Consider the following 19,968-nt stretch of genomic DNA (forward strand, 5'->3'; position numbering starts at 1 on the left):
TGCACATAGCCGGCTTCGTGGGGGTGCCGTCCCAGTGTTACCACCCAAGTGGGTTTCTCGTTCACTTAATGCGGAATTTTTCCCGCTTACGAGCTTGAGAGCTAGAGCGAAGGAGACAAGGATACCTCACCGGTAGTCCAGAGGCAGCACGGAGACTCTGTGTAACCGCCTCCAGAGTCCGGCCCGCGTCAAAGGCAGCCGTTTGCTCGACCCTGGAGCGTATTTAAGAACAACATAATCCAGAGCAAGCAGCTGTAGAGGAAAACAAGTCTGTATTTCTAAATTTGGAGCCTCTTTCCTAGAATCTGATCCGAAGAACTTAGTCGCACTCCCCCACCTCCTCTTGTTAAAACAGTCGCATCTTAATTCTTGTTGTCGTAATTTCATTACCTTCTGTTGACAATACTTTCCTAAATGTCCTCTTCTTCATCTTCTTCAGCGATATATCTCCACTGAAGTAAATTAGTTGTGGCGTCCGACACGAAGAAAGCCTAGCAGTGGTGTGAGTGAAAACTGCGTGTCCAGATGGCACCAGCCATTACTGCTCCCTTGGCAGGGGAGACCTCGGGCTTGAGGTCCGTCCAGTCTTGCCTGTTACGAGAATGCCAACGGCAATCTCCTGGAAATAAGAGAGAGCTGGGGCTCAATTTTTAGAGGGGTTACAATGCTGAAGTATTTTTTGCAAAGTACATGGGCGGGTAAGCTAGAGGGCTATAGGGAGGAACTTATGGCAGTAAAGATGAGGTACCAGAAAAACCCAAGGTATGATTTTGACATTTTCAACAGGGAAAGTATTAGTTCCACAGTATTATTTATGCAGCAACTTGGGGGTAATTGTGTTTTATAACCCTGTATGCATTTGCGAGATGGAAGGCTTAAGACTAGATTTTACATCAAAGTCACAGAGAATAAGGCTTCTTTGAAAACCTTTGAAAACAGCTTCAAATGTCCTTCATCACTTTGAACTGCCTTAATTCCATTAAAACTGGCCCTAATGTAGAGTGCAGTTACGGCACAATATAAATAATACTGTTGTTCAAACAATACTCCACCTATTCAAAATCTTGGATTTCTCTAATTCCTTGAGTTCTTGAATTCTGGAGTTCTTGAACACCTTGCCTTTTTGGCAGCATTCATGTCTTATCAGCACTGGGCTTGCAAGGCAATTTCAATTCCTAATCTGCAAGTTGCTCTGTGTGCTGTTGGGTTTATTTAGAAGTCAGCCCTGTGTGCGATGGTGGTATCAGAAACGGGATTATGACTTCTTAATGCAATTACACTGGAGCTGAAGCAGAGCCACGAAGGAGAATGAACTTTTATTCAAACGTCTGTCAGCCATGACATAGACCAGGAGAGATAAAACTGAGATTGAATTATTTTGCTGTCTGATGTTATGTTACCACTGCATGCTTGAATTACATTGAAAAATTAATCTGGACAACAGTACATAGTCACAGGATGATGAAGGCACATCTCTTTTCCCTTATGTCACCCCCCATGACTGAATTTAGGAAAGAGCTTTTCATTTCAAGATTTTCTTTCATGAAGGGATCGCATTTTACCTGGTTTTGGGGGGTTTTTTTCAGAGTACTGTGATGTTGAGTTTTCTGCTGTGTTCTTTCTGATAATCCCAAACCAACATGTATCCATAAACATGGTGTCCTCATAATTCCAAAATATTTCGGAGCATTAGTAGACAGTGATCTCTAGGGTGTCGTGGTTTCATTTGTGTTAAAGATCTTCAATAAAACAGAACCAATTGCTTGTTTAATTCTGGGAGCAATTAATAACAGATACATATTTCTCAGATCAAGTGTATCAGCGGTGGGATGAATTTCTGAGACTGAACGTTTCAGTGTAAATCCAAGTCCTTCACTTTACACCCACTTTGTGCTGGTTTGGCTGTGCATTTACTTTGCACTTCCAGGCAGTTTGTGCTCTGTTAACAATGAAACCCCATGTGCCTATGTGCCCTTCTGCCTGACAGAAGAGGTAACTGGTTTTGCCTTTGTTAGGCAATTTTTTAAAGTTTTGACGTAGAAGGAAAGAGGACTTGAGTGCCTTACCAGAAATGTCTGACTTCCCTTCTGTGCTACTCACTAGTAGTGAGCAAGGGGAAGATTCAACATTAATGTAAACTAATATCAAAGACACTCAGGAACTGGCAGTGAAATAACCTTTTATAACAAAGCCTTCATTCAGACAACTAGCTGGCAGTTTCATTATTGGCAGACCAAGTCTGTGTAAAGGATGGAGGAAGCAGAATAAATTAAGCCTGTTGTGTTCCCCCCCAAAGAAAAAAGTGTTGCCCATAAAGTTGCAGCCCCTTTTCTAGAAAGCAGCCAGCTCCGCCAGCTCCACCATCTCATGGTGTTGACCTGGTGTATCAGTTTCCTATTGCTTGGTTACGTTCAACCGAAATAAAAGTTAGAAATGGAAGTTAAAAGATGCTTTCTGAGCTTGATTTTTCTGCTAACCTGTGGCTGATAGTCCTTTACTCCCATGAGCGGTGGTTGTAAGTGGCTCCTGAGTATGCCTCCTTGCTTTTTTATGCTGACTTCTTAGAAGCACGTATTCCCCAGATTTGGAGGTGTTTCCCTCGCTAAGGATAATGTATTCCATTGCTTAAAACTTTGCTGTGGAAAAAGAGTCTTTAGCTCAATAGGCTGTCTCCTCCCATGCCAGATGTCTCTCTCAGGCCAATTTTTTCTTTACTAGAGCAAAAGATGAGCTGATTTGCAACTGATTTACCTTTCTGAAGATGTTCTGGTGGGTTACAAGCAAGGGCATGGTGCCTCCATCCTTTGGGACCAGAGGCCTGAGTGTGGTCCCTCACTCATCTTTAGCAAAGAGCTGGCATGAATTTCTGTGACCTGCCCTGGTGTGAAGTGGTCCTGCCATTGCAACTCAGGCTGCTGGAGTATAAAGTTAGTCCGGGAAGAGAATATCCTTATTGCTTAGGGCCCAGGGAGAGTGGGGCTTGTCTCTGCCCCTGCAGGGCATTGATCAAGTCATTTAAACCAGACAGGTGATGTGAAACTACTTTCCAAGGTAGAAGTGGAAGAATGGGCTGTGCTGTTTCAGACCCAAGTTGGTCTCTTTTTGACAGTGATTAGGAAAGTAAATAATCATGTGAAGACTGTATGTAACTCATATATACCAAATAAAAGTTGCCTTGGCACCATAATGATGGTGTTTATTAGCAATGAATATTTCTTTTTGCACCTAGATGTTGCTTTTTAAACAAAGTTGGTTTTGAGAACTGAGCGTATACAAATTAGGCAAAGCTTCCTGTGCCAGCTGCATGAGCAAGAACTGTTTCATACTTTCTATTACTAGACCCTGTTTTCAGTTATTTGTAGGTTTTCCTAACTTAGGCATTTGCCTTGAAATTTTCTATGCCTTACCTACTACTGAGAAAAACAAGAAATAAAAAGGTTGCTGTTCAGCCAGTGATAAGAAATTGTCCCACTGCTCCACTGAGCTCCATGCCTTCAAGCAAGTTCTTGAAACTGGAGAGGAGATGTGCAAGGGAGAATCCCTACACTGCTGTGGAAGCGCCTCTTCTTTCCTTGTGCAGCTCTAAGTTACAGCCTTGTGTTCAGTAGATGCTTCTCTGAGCTTAACATCGATATCCTTTACAGGATATCCTGTGCAGAGGCTGAAGAGCAGAAAGCACCCTGGCCCTTCAGGGTGCCAGGAACATCCCATGCCCAGAGAAAGAATGAGACTTGAGCGGGGAACTGCACAAAGATACAATCTCGTGGCTGAAGCTGTCAAACAGCTGAAGCTGTCAAACGCTGACTTGTAGAACTAAGTTTTATCCCTCTCCCTTCCCTGCACTGCCTGAAGGTTGCAGAGCAAATGACTTAAACCACTTCTCACAGGCCATGTCACTTATCATGGGTTTTGTTAGTCTAACCTGAAAAACTTGTGGTCTGATTGGCAAAAGTACTTAGTACTCACAATTTTAATCAATAAGAATTGTACTTTGAATATAGCAAAATGCTGCAAACCCTAAACAGCCTGAAAATCAAGCTTTGAATGTCTTAAATTAGGCATTTAAAACTGGTGTCATTTCTGATGATTTTTCATCATTACGTGCACTGCTTCACCAGGATGCCAGCTTATGTTAAATAAGTCTTTCACTCCTGTAATGATGTATTATAAAAAGAGACTAAGCCTGTTAAGTTATGCAGAGTGCTGTAAGAGGTGTGCAGTAACTGCCATCTGAATATGTATGTAATTCATATTTAAATCCATTTTCCTTAGTTCAGATTAAAAAGCTACACTGATGCTAACAATCCTCTTTCTTGTATTATTGAAACATCCATGTACAGAGAAGTTTTCTATGCCATGTGTTTCTGATGTAGCAGTTATTTCCTGAAGACATCACTGCATATGGAACAGTTAACTAAAATTTAGGTAGATAATACTTTGCTTAACAAAATTGTGCTAATGAACAAGTCCTATCTTCCAGGAAGTTGCACAGTGGTGAATCGATACCTTAGCCAAGAAAAAATATGTTTTATATAAATAATCACTCAGCTTCCCCTGATAAATAATGGAGCTTCTCTTTTTTTTATTGAAGAAGAAGAAGAATACGACGAGCCCCCACGGTGCAAGGCGGGACAAGATGTTGTGCTGCAGTCACCTGTCGACTGGGTGCTTTTGGATGGCCGAGAAAGTTCAGATGACCGTGGAATTGTGCAGTACGAGTGGACGCTGCTGCAAGGTGACTCATCGGTTGAAATGAAGGTACACGTGCAATCTTGCACATGGCCAGTTACTTGCAGATTGTTGTGTTCATACAGTTTTAAATGTAGAGCTAAAAATATTAAATGTATTCAAATGGATATGGCTACCAGGCACCAAAAGTAGGATGACTGTACAACTTGAGCATTTATTTCATAGAAATATAGAGCAGCCCAGGTTGGGAGGGACCTGAAAAGATCATCTGGTCTAACCTTTCGTGGGACAAGGAGCCTAGATGAGATTATTTTATCTGTCCAATCACATCTTGAAAACCTCCAGTGATGGGGACTATACCGTGTCCCTGGGGAGTTTTTGTTTCAGTGATTATTTCTAGCAGTTTATACAGTTCATCTCTATCCAGGATGACATCAGACAGCCAGCAGCAAACTAGTAGATACTAATTACTGTATTTGAGCTCTGCTCTCTCTCGCCGTTGTTTGTGCTCACTGCACTTGCTTTTCAGCTGCTGTGGTCCAGGTTAGAGGCACCTCAGTAATTCAGTTACTAAAAATAATAAGGTATTTCCACCAACAGTCTTCTGTCAGTGCTTATGGAGAAACTGCAAAGACATGTGTGATGCAGACCTTATGAGATATCTTGGGATACTCTTTTGTTACATCCATACAATTTCTGCTGCAATTGGGTTTCAACTTAAAATTAACCATCAAGAGAGGGATTCTCCATCCCACCCTTTCTTGCGAATGCTCTAGGAGCAGGAGAAAAGGAAAGGAAAAATGTCTCAAACCCATAGAGTCTACTCGCAGTCTGTTCACAGCCCACAATATTCTGGGCACACTAGGAACTCCACCCAGAGCAGGAGGGACATATAAAGGGGAGAAGGTGTGGACCATAGACCCTACTGTTGCTGAGATGCTGCCAATGGATAGGAAGAGTTTAAACAGGACAGGATCGGCAACAGGAACAGTCCAAAACCCGAGAGGCCATGTGTGCCAGTGCCACCACGAGCAGTACCTGGCAGTCTCTGCTTATGTCTGTTCAGCTCAGTAATGTCGAAGACAAAAATACCAGTATCAGCAAAGTTACTCAAGATGTGTAATGATGGAACAAACCAGAGTTTCGCCTAACACAAAGAGCTAGCTAAATGCATTGAAACCTAAAATTGTCATCCATGGAAAAACCCAACAGAGCAATTGGTTATTCCTTAGTCTCCTGGAAGGCAGTGTAGGTTATGTGTAGATAATTGAAGTTCACCATGTCACAGTTAGGAAACATGCTACCGGATGAACCCAAAGAAGACAATTGGGTTTCTCTGGTGAATATTTACTGAAAGTTATACACAAGTAACTTTTTATAAACATACTCCTCCCAGAAAATGCAGCGGGGCTGTGCAAAACTCTTAGTTAAGCCAGTGCTGCGTGCTTTTGAAAGTTCTATCTTCTACTGCAAGATCCACGTCTTTGGAAGGATGACTACGGTGAGCCAGTCCTGAAAGACTTGAGGCTGTATTGCAGTTTGAAACTGTCATGTCAAAGACCACCATGAGTTTGCTTATCTTCATGTATTATTTTATTGGCTTGAAAATTAAAAGGTCAAAAGGCTTTGATAAGGAGTGCGATCAACATAATACATAGAACAGACTTGAACAAAGCTTTAAGAATAGTTGCTAGATATCATCTGGATAAAATGAACATTTTATTATCAGGAGTTTTTAATCTGACCCTTTGCAGCATTATTTTCTTTAGATAGCAATTAAATGCTCTTTAAATTAATCCGTGATGTAGTAATATATCTAGAGTAAGACAAAAATTAGAAGTTAATTAAAAATTTAAAGTTCACGGTTTTACTTTTACTCAAAATCACTCCACAAAATAGAGGCAAATCTTATGTCCATTTAAACTTGCAAAATTCACATTAATCTTGGTGACTTCTTTATATTTGATAATGGAAAACATATTTGACGTTCATGCTTAAATAAATACTTTTCCATTGTGTTCAAATGAGCAGGGATTCCTCCTACAGATACATACCCTGATGATAAACCATGATAATTTAATTTTTAGAGTTGAATTAATAATGGTGATTTTTTTTTCATACAATCTTCAGTTGCTGTCGTTAGTGCTTTAGTTGCTGTCCTGAAGTGACTGGATTTCATGTCATTTATTCTTAGAAAACAATATATGAGTCCAGAGCTACAAGGGAGAATGAGATTGTGTTTAAATAAGATAAAAGGCAGCTGTTGCATTGCACTTACGTACCAAAGAATAAATAGAGGGCGGGGGGGGGAAGGACTGCTATAATGCTATCATATTGTAGAAGGAAGCCAGTGGAAAAATTTTTTTTTGTTGTGACTAATTATTACTTCTTAGATAATGTACTTCTCAGATTGCTACCCATGTGCTGTAGCTGCACAGTTCCCTGACACTTGGGGGCAATTATGGGTTGTTTTTTTTAAAATGCTGATTATCTGGAAACTTACTATCTAGTTTGAGCCAAAGTTTGTAAGAAAGCAGATACAGCCGGGCATTCTGCAGGGCAGGATGGAGATAAAAAGGAAAGCACAGAGGTTGCCAAGAGGAGCGGCGGCATATTCGGAAGTCAGTAGCGTTTCTCTGGCTCTGCACTGAGAAGAGAGTTGGACTCCACGGCTCATGAGTTTTAAATACTGTATTTGCTCTCCCAGACGTCGTGGTGAATGGCAGCAGGTGGTTTTTAGAGGATATTCGTTTCTGTAATACACTAAAGAATAAAATTCTAAGGGGTCATATTACTCCATCAGGAGGTAATCAACAGCATGATCAGATAACTGAGTGCATTGCATAAATAGAAAAGGAAAGAAATTTCAGTTAGGAAATTCACTTAGCAGGAGAGAAAAATGCATTTATCAACACACCCTGCTATAAAGCTAGGTCTAGGACTCTATTATCATATTTATCGAAAATTTCTGTTCTCTTTTAGGCATGAAAAGCAACTTTAAATAAGCAAACCAAAGATCTTCATTGAATTTTGGTTTTAATATTAAAGATAATCACAGAGGATTTTAATGTACCTTTCAATTCCTTATAAAAATAGCCCTGTGTGCCTTGTTTGTAAAAATGCACTGCATGTCAAATAAACCTGCAGCACTTTTTTGTAGTTACTGAAGTATGTGTTACTGAATTCTCAGACAGCTGGAGTTATTTATGACTGGTAATTGTCACAATGTTAAAAAAAGTTCAACATTTACAAATATCACACTCATTTTACACAAACTTACTCCTAAATGACTGTTGTACTAGTAATGCCAGTTTGGTACCTGTTTTAAATTATCATAAAGTAAGTTATTTTATTAATTTCTTAATGATCTAATCCAATTTAAGCTGTTTCTGTATTTGTGTCACATGACTTTCTGAAACCTAATGTTTCGGTCACTCACTATAGATTATTTCTGGTTCAGAGCAAGGCATGGAAATTCAGTGTGGGGCATGGAAAAATTCAGTCCAGCAATTTGTAAAAGTTGTGAGTGACTACATCAAATGTCATACTGGACAGAGGTGGGCAGTCTTATTAATAAAGCAGTGCTATCAGTCACCTTATCATAAATCAGTATATAGCAAAAGTAACTTCTGTGGATCCATGTATGCTGTCTACAGACTAGCTCAATAGAGAGCAAAATACTCATAATATTTTACTGCCTACCCTCTAAAATTACATTTCTAATTCCTGAAAAAATGAGTTAAATGTATGTTTCCATTTATTCTCCAGTGCTAAGATCCACAGCTCCAAGTAACTGAGTGTACCGTGAAAAACAATACATAAATGTTAAGTGAGTTTGTTTTTACAAACGGATGCAAAAAAGAGATCAAAATGTTACATGTTGGTACACGTGCTTGAGTGGGCTGGCTAGGCTTAAGAGAAGTATTTAATCTGTATGAAACATTGTACAGAAATGAGCTCCCTATTCCCAGAAGTTTATGGACAGATCCTTTATACCAGTATGGGTTTTTTTCGCTGTGTTTCTTTAATCAGGTACCACAACCAGGAACACTGAAACTGTCTCACATTCAGGAAGGCGAGTATATTTTCCAGCTAAGTGTGACAGACACTGCAGGTCAGCGGAGCTCTGACAACGTCTCTGTGACCGTTCTGCCCATGGTTCATTCTGCAGTAGGTGAGAAAATGCCTGGAGCCGTTGCCTGTGTGACATCCAGGGTATGGTATTCAGAGCAAGAGTCTGAATGTAGGCAGAAATCTTACTCTCCATTTCCAGTGTTTTATTTTGCCCTTATTCATTACATAATGACATCTCTTTCAGCTCTGAATTGCTGTTTCAAAGTGAGAAAGCAAGCAAGCATTGCTTGTTTGTTAGAGTAATAATACTTTCAAGCATTTAAGTGTTCATCTTTGTATTGCTAATAAGCATGCAGGTTGGAAAAATGAAATGCTGACTTATGTAGCAGGCACATTGTTAACAGTTCATTGTATAGTCAGATGGTGTGTGCAACATGACAGGGCTTGTGCTACAGGGAAGACCCAGTTAAAATCAGTTAATGTATGTGTGAGGCACAGACTAATAATATTGACTGGTATCTATAGTCTAAAAGATGGGATGGTTTATTGTTTTCATGCATTTAAGGTTTTCTGTGTAATGGTTGTTATCAAAGCCTTATGTTACTGGGGAAACTAAAACTGGAACTGACCCAACATTTTTAAACTCTGAGCTCAGGAAACATGTAAAAAGCATAAAGGTAGAAAGTAAGTTATGTTTCAGTGGCTGTCAATTCTGCACTCTTTAATCGTAATAACTTCTAATTATGTTGCAATTAGCAAGTTGCTAATACAGATCTGCTGCTCAGGCACAAAGTGAAAGTTAAATAGCATCGTCACTACGTTCAACTGAACCAGTGAAAACTTTGCTCTGCACCAGTGCAATATCTCTACCTGAGAGGGTAGTCCCTGTGGCAATAAATTGGTATTACAAAAAAACCAGTTATAAGTCTGCTTAACAATGCCTGTAATGGATGATAGAGTTGTATTCGTTAATGTTTAATTCAGCTAAAGCCGTCAGAGAGGTTTGCCGGTTTGTTTATTTATTTGCTGCTGTGGGTATCAGCGGTATCTTTTGGATGGAGCACGCAGAGGATTTGCTGCCTTTTTTCTTTTTCTAATGCCCCAAGTACATTTGCAATTCAAGTACTGTAGTTAAACCAGTGCCTGGTGCCTTAATGCATGCAAGACCTGTGCTATTATTAGTGCTGAAGTTTAGGAGATGCATTTTCTAAGTATGATTTTAGGGGTTTTAAACAGGCGTCTGTGTTTCTGCCATACTTTCCTTAGCATTGCACAGCTTTTTGGTACATAGCAGGGTAACAGCCAAAGGCTGTGATTTCCTTATGCAAATCGATTTGCTGTTAAAACATTAACCAAACCCTGGATTTGATACTGCTTTACAAAGCAATGAACTACACCACTGTTGGAAAGACAAAAGCAGAGATGTAAACACTTGATAATTACAGGGTCAGAATGGGTTTCAGGAGAGCTTTCAGTATGCAAGATGAAATATCCAGGGACACTCCCCATTTCCAGGGGAATCTAAATATTAAAGCAGGCAGCAATCAGTTCTTTCTGGTGAAGGTCTCTTGTGAGACCTTGTGCTCAGTCCTGTTCTGGCATGTGCTGTGTTGGAGTCAATGGATTGCTGACATAAAAAATGACGAGCATTCTTTTAGTATTTTAATTAGGTTGCAGAAAACATGCCATAGAAGATTGCATATAGTCCATATGTGTGCATGTAAAATAACATATTGTCAGAAATACAGAATGGGTGGGTAGTAGGAATTATGTGTTGGAGAGATGCAGTTACAGCCATAGAGATTTCATTTATTTATTTTCAGGATTGTCCTGGGTCTTTTAAGCCTGGGAAGATCTCCTTTCAGCTTAGGCCAGCAGAGTGTAAAGCACTGTAGGGGTGCTGCACAAGGTGTAAGGTGCAACAGCCCCCAGGCTGAGTATTCCTGTAGTAAAGAGATTGCCAAAATAGTGATGAGGGTGCCAGGAACAGCTATTAGCTACGTTAGTTTCTGTGTCAATCTAGCATCATATAGCTGAGCCAGGCCTTTCTTCAACTTTCTGACTTGTTCGTGGTCCTTCTTGACGTAGCATGGTTTTGCTTTTTCCTTGGTACTGCAGCTTTTAGTCATTGACTCAGTATTTACTGCTTGGATTTCTCTTTTGGTAATTTGGGAATTGTTTCTCAACAGCCTGTGTCGGGGTTTGCTCTCGCTACCAGTTTATCTGCGATGATGGCTGCTGCATTGACATCACGTTTGCTTGCGACGGCGTGAGACAGTGTCCTGACGGATCGGATGAAACTTTCTGCCAGAACCGTGAGTGTGCCAGGCCACAGTGTAGATTGTGAAAGTAACCACAGCCTGAATGACCAAAGGGGAATGATGCCCCTTCTGTGGCTTCTCTCCCTGTGAGCAAGCAGCTTGCTCCCACCATAGAGCCTTTCATCGGAAACAGCACATGGGAAGGTTTAATGTCCACATATAGCAGATGCTCAGAAATTAAATCCTTTTTCTTCAAAGCGTATCAAAATTGTCAAAGGTCCCCCAATGACAGGTTTTGTGTTAAGAGTTCTGAACATTTAAAAGACCAGTTCTTTACTTGCATGATGATTCTGGAAAGAAGGACCCTGCTCTTCATCAGAAAGGCTGTCTCAGAGGTATGCTTCAAAGTGCAGTTACACACCTTGCAAGAATCTGAAGCACTGGAAATGTGAGCACGTAGGGGAACCAGTTGATTCACCATCGCTCTGTTTGCTTGCGTTAGTCATCCTCAGTACATGCCTAGGCTCAGCTAAGTGAACAAAAATCATCAAAGGGTGAATTGGCATGATGGCTGACCAGTCTTTCATTGATATTTCAGTTGCTGGATTTCACTGTAGTGTTCAGGAGTGTACTCTTGCTTAACAGCTGACAGCGGGCAAATGGTAACTTGCTCTGTATCTGGAACTCACATTTCATCATATGTCTGAACCTGAGGAAGTTGTTTAGCCTGCCTCAAGGCCCATATCGTAGGGTCTTCCATCAGAACACTCCCATTCCCTTTAATTCTGTAGAAAAATTATGATTTTTGTTTCTGTTAACACAGTCAGCCCAGGTCGGAAGGCAGTGACCCATGCAGATCTTGGCACTACCCAGCAAAGGACTGTAGGACTGACCGAAAACAGAGATGAAAACTTCTCTGCAGAAAACACCCTGAAAGCCACTGCCAGAAATCAACCGCTTCTCTCAGTGGATGCAGACATGTCTAACCAATCGCTTTCTCAGGGACCAAAGAAACAAATCAGTGGATTTGTGCCAGGTAAGAATTGAAATGAATCCGTTTCAATAAATCATTCTCTTTAAAGAAAGAAAATGTCTTGCACCTTAAATTTATTTAACTTGTCTTTTGGTGCCTGGCTAAGAGTAAAAATTTGCAAATGTTAAAAATATGAAAGAAGCTTGTAATAATTAAGTTACAAGTAGGTATTGCTTTATAATTGTCAAGTCTGGTTCTTACCAGGTGCAGAAAGAAAGTTAAAATGTAGGAATGCTAGGAAAAGAATACAGTCTAAGGAAGAGAACATGCAGTGAGCTAAATACAAATTCTGCCACAGGTTCAGCTGTGTAAGCTGATGTATGAGGCTCTTTAAATCTGTAGGGGAGTACCTTCAAGAGAAGATAACAAAGTACTGTTCACCTTGGGTGAAAGTAATTGCTTTTCTCCCAGTGCTAACTGATGACTTCTTTTTTATTTTCCTGAAGTAACACCTTGATTATGGTGGACACTTTTTTCTGAAGTGTGTCTCCAGGGCAGGAGAAGCCTTTCATCACTATAGAGAAGGCTCAGTCTTCGGTAACAAGCAACCCCAGGTCCCCAGTAGTATTCTCTGTAGTGGCTGCAAGCCTGTTGTTAGTCAGCGTGTAGTGATGTTACAGGCAGAGTCACCAACCCTTGCCTTGGTAAAGCTCCAGAAGCTGCAATTAAATTGCTGTGTCTTTTAAGGTTCCTGCTGGTGAATTAAAATGACCTGAAATGGCAACTGAATGAAAGCAAAACTGTGTGCACAGAGCCTAAAATGAGTACGAGACCTCCCACTTTTACTTTGTCACGGTTTAGACTGATTCTTGCTCCCCAAGACACAGCCTTATTTTCTTGTTACAGCAGAGCAGTGCTCAGTGCCCTCTGCTGCTGACTCTTGTAAAGGGCACGTCCCTGGTTGGCACTTTGATGTTTCTTCAGATGCTTGTATTTCATCTGTGGAGACTGCAAAGGGAGTGAAAACAATGTTCTTCAGGAGTTTGACTGCCTCGGTGAATGTCTAGCAACTGATAGCAAAATCCTCTCTCAAATGTTTCCCTCTTTTCTGGCAGTGTAGGTGACCTCGGTGCTCCTTATTGGAATGACTTAAGATTCTGAAGTCTTCCCCAAACCCTTCTTGCTCGCATAGTCCCGAGTGACACCTGATATGGGGCCACCCAAACTAAACATCAAATTGCTAAAGGGCATTGCAGGCTCCAGTGGAAAGTCAGCTACTAAGTAGGTCTCAAAAACCATTGGGCTTGTGAACCCAGAAGTAAAACCAGAATTGAGGTCACCAACTTTGGCCACCTATAATCAGAGGTTGTAATTGGAAGTGCATGTAAAAGCATGGCACTTTTGCAAAGTCATCTTCTGTGTTTACCCGTTGCATAGTGACTTACTTGCACCAGTTTTGCTCTCAAGGTAGCCTTTTGTACAGCAGTAGACAATAAAAGAAAAATATTATTATAAAACTAAAAAAATGTGATGAGGCTTCAGTCATTAGTGTACTACAAGAAGCTGTTGAAATCTTTTTAATTTTAAACAGGCATGATTTCCAGCTGACCGTGTCTGGTTTTAACTCTTGTGGTTTTAATATTGCTCTTTTGACAAGGCTCAGTCAGAATTTAATTTCAGTTAAATGATACTTAAGGCTTTCCTTGTAGAATAGAAGGACCCAAGAGCCCAATACTTCCAACCAAAAAGCAGCAAACAGCTCAGGGAGTTTTTAAATCGCCTATGGATCAGTTCCAAAGAGGGTGCATGTCGTGGGACATAAAGAGGGGCTAGGTACCTGGGCCCAAAGGGCAACTGCCAAAATCTGCTCTGAGTTGCTCCCTCCTCGTGCAGACACTTAAACTCCATAGGACTCACATGCCATACATTCATGGTTCCCAGAGGTCCAGAGAGGTTCAAGTCCTGCCCCGCTGGCAAGCACCACGGTCTTTATGGAGTCGAGGAGACAGGCATCTAACATATTCCTAAAAATCCACCCAGATCCACTAATTAAATTTCTCTCCATCACTGCCATCTCAAGGAGGTTACAGACCAAATCCAATAATTAGGTGCTACAAAAATGAGAGACACAGAAACACTGGAGCAGCTCCATGAAGCCCATCTGGAAAAGCGTTCAGGAGGCCAAATAATTGCTAGACGCATGTTTGAGGTGAGGTAAGCAGCACTGAACAGAAATCCTACCAACCTTCTCAAAAGTTCAGCAATTCCACTGGCAGAAATCCTGTCCTGGGGTGGACTGTCTCCTGAGATAGTGCCGCACCCACTGCTGGTGCCAAGGCAGAACCTGTGCCTCCGAGTCACACTGTAAAGGTCTTCGTTGGACCAAGACGGTAATGTTGCTCGTTGGCCTAGAGTTGACTTTGCAAGCATCCAGGCTTCTGATATAAATAAATTTCAAAAATAAGTTTTAAGGATTTTAATGTCAACAGGGTGAAAAGCTGTCTACATATTAAGGGATATGGCTTTACAGTGGCAGCACAGGTTCCAGCTTTTCACTTGAGAATGCTCCATTCAGGGCAACATTTGTCGTATTTCTTAGTTGGCATTTGCAGGTCATCACGGAAATACAAGCCAGGAAGGAAAACGTGATGCTATTAGATCCAGTGACTGCAAGGCAAAGGAAGAGACGGTGTTAGAATTAAGGGTAATTTACCTACCGGAGACAGCATGTGGCACATTGTAGGTGGCTGCTAGACAGGATGCTTGATACAGGAACTTTCAGCTGACTTTTGAAGAACAGAAGTTTTTTCCGAGAAGTTGCAGGACTGGGGAGTTGCTTTGTTTTCTTTTTTACATTTGTTTTTATTACAGTGGTGGTTACAGTACCGATAAAGACAGGTCCCTTCTGCTACTTGCCTCCCCATAAGCAGCTTTCATCTCTGAGAATCTGATAAAGATGTCCAGTAGAGGGGCCTCCCTGTCAAGGGCCACCATATTTATCTTTTCTCCACTTCAGAAGGAGCTGGGCTAAGCTGTACAGTTTTGGGCTGTGGGGTAGTTCATCACAGCAGGAATATGAGCTTTCTGTCTACAAGAGTAATACTAGGGGAAATTTGTCCCAGAATCCATTTTCTCCTAATAGTTTCTCTGTTCCCGATTTCCCTTAACCTGCTTTCTTTACTCAAGTAGCCTCTCATGTTTGGCTCTGACTTGATACAAGATTTTTAAGGATTTATGCTTAAGTATGAAAATGTGAAAATATGCAAGTCCAAGGTAAAGACTGTTTAAAACTTCTACCTGACCTAGCAGGGGATCTATTCATAGTAAAAAGGGGAAAAAAACCCCAAACCCCCCAAATCCTTCATTGTTGACAATGGGTGAATCTTGTTCTGCACTCCTGCTTTTCCAGTGGGATTTTTCTTCAGCAAGGTGACTCCAGGGGAACACCAAGCCCACCTTAGAGATAACCTCCTCAGGCACTCAGGGCATGGAGTCTTCTGCAACAGACTCATGGTTTACTTTTGCCCAAGCTGGAAGGCCATTTTCTTCCGTAGTTGGGAGCAGATGCAGGAAGAGGCACTTGGTGTCACTAAAGGAGTCCTGTCCCTTTGCAGACATATCTCCATAGTGAAGTAACCCCGACTGCATCTCCTGAAAAGGCCAGCACAGCATTTCTGCATGGCTGCCCCCGAAGTGCCCTGGTGTCCTTTTCCAGGGACGCTCTCAAGCCCAGCTGCATATTCTGGCACTGCTGCATTTGTAAGTGAATATAGCAAAAATATAGTCGCAGCAAAGCACACTGGAGTGAGCAATGGGCTGGTTTCTAAGCAGCAATGGCCAGTCTAGCAAACATGGTCATACAGACAGGTTGAATTCACAAGCAGCCCGAGGATTTGCACTCCCCAGCATAGCCAACTCAAGTGCATAAATCACCATAACAGCTTTGCATTCCCCTGGCACGGGGTCTCTGCCTCTCCCCAGGCTGCCCACACCAGCTGCTGTGCGGTACTGTTCGGGGCTGGGATTACAGCGTTTGACTGAGTGCCCAAGACTTAGTCATGTTTTTGCTGCAGAGGCATTGACAGCAGTAGCCGTAACTTAGATCTCTAATTTAGGGTAACTGGAAAGGGCTATAAATTTCAGTTTCCTAGGCATGGACTAGAAAATTAAGAGAAAGTGAAAACAAAATGAAATCCATATAATATGCTTCATGTCAGGCTCCTAAACCTGTTTGGGGAAATCTGTCTTTGTTTTCTAGCTGATAAGAGATAAGGTGTTGAGCAGCCCCTCCAGTCCTGTAAGAACAGCCACCAAGTCTTAACAAAGCCCTACAAACTTTATTGAAAGGATTCTGTTATTCTTCTACCCTTCCAAAATTTTCCCGCTAAGCTTCTTTCTGTATTCAGATATAATTACCAGATGTCTACAAGCGGTTGACTTAAATATCCCCTTTACTCAAATGGCAGGGAGACAAATTTATAAAACAGGCATTCAGATCTAGCCTTGTCATACAGGCTGTAGCAGCTCTAAGAAGAGCTGATGCCTTTTGGGCATTTCCAAAATAAAGAAATATTCATGTAATTTCATTTAGGGAAGACAGAAGCAGAAAACAGCTGCTGGTTTTGGTCTCAATTACCTTCAGGTTATTTTGCACAGCTCTGATACCATAGAGGTACCTTAAAGCCAGTACAGTTTACGCTTCGGATGTCCTTAAGTCCCCTTTACATGCCAGAACACCTTAAAGAGCCCGAATGAGAAGGAGGGCTGTGGCTTGTTTCCAAGGCATTTCCTAGCAGGTGAAGTTAGTGTTTATGCACCCATAGCCATAGTGGCAGGGCAATAAAGCCAGAGCCTGGGAGGCTGTGTTGTGCCTCAGAGGGGGGACATTAGCACTAACCTCGTGCCAGTATCGATGAAACAATTTAAGGTTTAATTAATGGTCGTGTGTATTTGCTGCTGCCACTGAGAGGGATGCGTTCTGCAGCTCTTCAGAGCCGCTGGTGGTGGGTGGGAGTTACACGTAGTACATGTTCCAAGCTGATTGACTTAAACACTTCCATAACGCCCACCGCTATATGTAATTCCAATTACAATGTTTCACATTCATATTTTACAGATCTTGCAGCATAGTGGGTTTCCACTGGCATTGTCACCATTCTGAGGGCTGCCAGCAAATACATCGCAGTGCAGTCAAAGTGCTCTTCAATATTTATGTTATCTGTAAAAACCAAATATAGTCATTACATTTAAAAACACAGGCGTATTTCTGATATTTGTGAGGATGTTGGTGGTTGAAGCGTGTCACTCATGCAGTGTCCCCATAGCTATTGGTGTAGGACTCCAGTGGGAGGACAGGAGGAGGGAGTCCCAGCTGAGTTACTCCGTGCTTTTATGAAGCAGAACTGCAGCCACCTGCACTCCCAAGATGGACGCTTCTTGGCAGCAAAGCATGCACTGTCTCTTCTTGTGTAGTTACAATGCTCTGTAATATCTTCCTGTACTACACAAAGCTGAAGTGACTCCAAGTCATCCTCTTCGAAATGTTTTCCCCATGTATTTTTATGTCTTCCGAGTACGTAAGTTCTGCATCTGTATGTGTCAGGTAATAGGCAAAGTTAAGGTGATTTGTGCAGCCAACCTGTGTGTTTCCTGCTTTACAAGTTCCAAGGGTGGAGATAACACAACTTGAAATGGCCTCATTTTCAACTATACATAACTGCTTTAGTGATGTTTTAGCTCAGATTGGTCTATACCCCATTATGGAAGTTTGTAAAAGAGAATTTATATCTATCTTTTTTTCAGCGGAAAATGATCCCACTTGGGTTTGGTTGAGATGCACTGTGGTTTGTGATGCAAAATTGAGTTTACATTTTAGCTCTAGTTTCACATTATTTAAAAAATTCAGGTTACACAACTGAAGTCAAAAGTTCTTAAACTGGCGTGTTTTTTTCATAAATTTAAGCGCTTTGATGTTATTTAATTCTAGTGTCCTGTGGATAAGACTCCCTGAGTCACTGAACTGCCATATTCATTTATCTTACCTGACTTTGTGCAGATAACAGTTCCTCAGGGAAAAGAACAGATGATAAAAACGGGAATGGCATAATGGTGCCAAAGAGTGATCAGCTTGGAGGTGGTCGTCCAGTCCCAGAAACAGGTAAGACTGACCATCTGAGTTCAAAATGAACTATATTAGTTTTTCAGTCAGGTGCTATAGATCCAGATACTGTAGTCAAGAATTGAATAATGTACTTCCATATTCTGAACTGTTCCTAACATGTATGATCATACAAGTTAGTTTCGCAGCATGAGTTGCTCCAAATATTAGCACCTAAGTGACAGACTAGCTGTGTTTTTAAAGAAAAATTTCAGGTTTTCTCTACTGAATCTCTCACTGTATTAAATAAAGTGTGATTTCTCTTAACCTCATTATAGGTGCTGTGTTACCCTTAGCCTTAGGCTTGGCCATCACTGCTTTACTGCTGCTTATGGTTGCTTGCAGACTGCGTTTAGTGAGACAGAAGCTTAAAAAAGCTCGACCCATTACATCTGAAGAGTCCGATTACCTCATCAATGGGATGTATCTCTAAAAATTGGATTTCGGTCAGTTGTTTTCTCCCCTTTCTCCTGTATCCATGAACCTCTGCCTCTATAAAAGGACCAAAACCTTTAGTTAAGTTTGAAGTGTAGAAGAAGCCTACGAGATGAGGAACATGTTCTTCCCCTTCGGTGATAAAATAAAAAAGTGGGTAGATGCCTGTGCTCAGAAAATAAGAGGTGTTCAGGCTCCAGGGCATAGCTCCAGTTGGCTCTTGTGCAGAAGACACTGCAAGGTGGGGACACCCCAAACTGGATGCGGGGTGCCCTTGCCACAGCGGAGCGTGCCCCAGGGCCGGAGCACCGGAGCAGCCGAGGTCCAGCAGCTCCGGCTGCGCTGGCCGAGGCGTAGAGGGGAGCCTGTGCCACCCTGCTCTTCCCAGCACTGCCACCGCTGTGCTCCGCTCCGGGGACCGGTACGCTCCAGACCAGCACGTTACTTCACTGTCCAGCAGAGACTGATTTGTGGACTTCCCACCTGATGTACTGGGAGTATTTTCATTAAAGAATTGGTCTTTCTTTGTTAATTAAAAGCAATCGCTATCTAAGCACCAGCTTTTGTAATGAAATTTGGGATTTAAGGAACAAAGCGTCTTTTTTCCATTTGTAGTTTAAACCTCTGTGCAGCTAACAGAGTCATGCTTACTAAATGCTAAAATAAAAAAATACCAGTCCTCAGCAGATGAGTTTGGACCTACCAGTGCTCAACAGCAGTCACGTGCGATCCCAGAGCCGTCTCTCCCCGGAGCTCAGGGCTTGTTCAGCCTTTTCCACCCTTAGCTCGACACCCTGCACGGTGTGAGAGAGCAGCACGCAGCGGCTTTTACCTGAGACGCCGGAGCGCAGGATTCCTGCTGGTTATCCCATAGCTCCCTGCAAAGCTTGAAAGCTTCGGCGACCTGCCCTCACCCCGGCAAAATTCTCATAGAATTAGAGCAAGTAACTGATATGTGTGAGTGAACTTCAGATGTGTTAACAGTAAAATGTGTACAGTACATGTTATATATACACACCGTGCTGTCTATCTTGTTTGACTGTCCCAGGATGTTGCATTCATCACGGGTCCCAATAAAAACAGAGGCAAATGAGGCATGCATCTTTTTGTATGTCGTCTTTTGTACTTCGGTAACTTTGAGTCAGCGAGAATATTGCCATGGTATACAAATAGTTCTTTGACTTGCTCGGTCTTGATTACTTTATGTAAAATAGCTATAATAAACCTATTTTATTCTTACATTTCTTGCATTGTCTTTATTTCCAACTACTAGCTAAATTTTGTGCTACGAGACCATAGCAAGAGAGCAGACAGAAGTACATTTCTCCTCTCTGTGAAACAGCCTTAAAAGAAGCTGGAATGTGTGTGGTGAGGGGGAG

The 19,968-nt window shown here is 41.7% G+C and overlaps 1 protein-coding gene across 1 annotated transcript in view; it reads left to right on the plus strand.

Annotated features, from left to right (window-relative positions):
* LRP11 (low density lipoprotein receptor-related protein 11) overlaps positions 1–18,764 on the plus strand; it is a 23,267-nt gene extending 4,503 nt beyond the window's left edge. The window contains exons 2-7 of the mRNA XM_010581931.1: positions 4,592–4,758; positions 8,722–8,863; positions 10,953–11,078; positions 11,848–12,060; positions 18,053–18,154; positions 18,433–18,764. Of these exons, the coding sequence (XP_010580233.1) occupies positions 4,592–4,758; positions 8,722–8,863; positions 10,953–11,078; positions 11,848–12,060; positions 18,053–18,154; positions 18,433–18,587 (905 nt within the window). The 3' untranslated portion in view covers positions 18,588–18,764. The remainder of the gene's footprint in view (positions 1–4,591; positions 4,759–8,721; positions 8,864–10,952; positions 11,079–11,847; positions 12,061–18,052; positions 18,155–18,432) is intronic.
* Positions 18,765–19,968: the final 1,204 nt, after the last annotated feature.

This window comes from Haliaeetus leucocephalus, unplaced genomic scaffold, assembly GCF_000737465.1.
Source record: "Haliaeetus leucocephalus isolate CR32 unplaced genomic scaffold, Haliaeetus_leucocephalus-4.0 Scaffold819, whole genome shotgun sequence".
NCBI classification, from domain to species: domain Eukaryota; kingdom Metazoa; phylum Chordata; class Aves; order Accipitriformes; family Accipitridae; genus Haliaeetus; species Haliaeetus leucocephalus.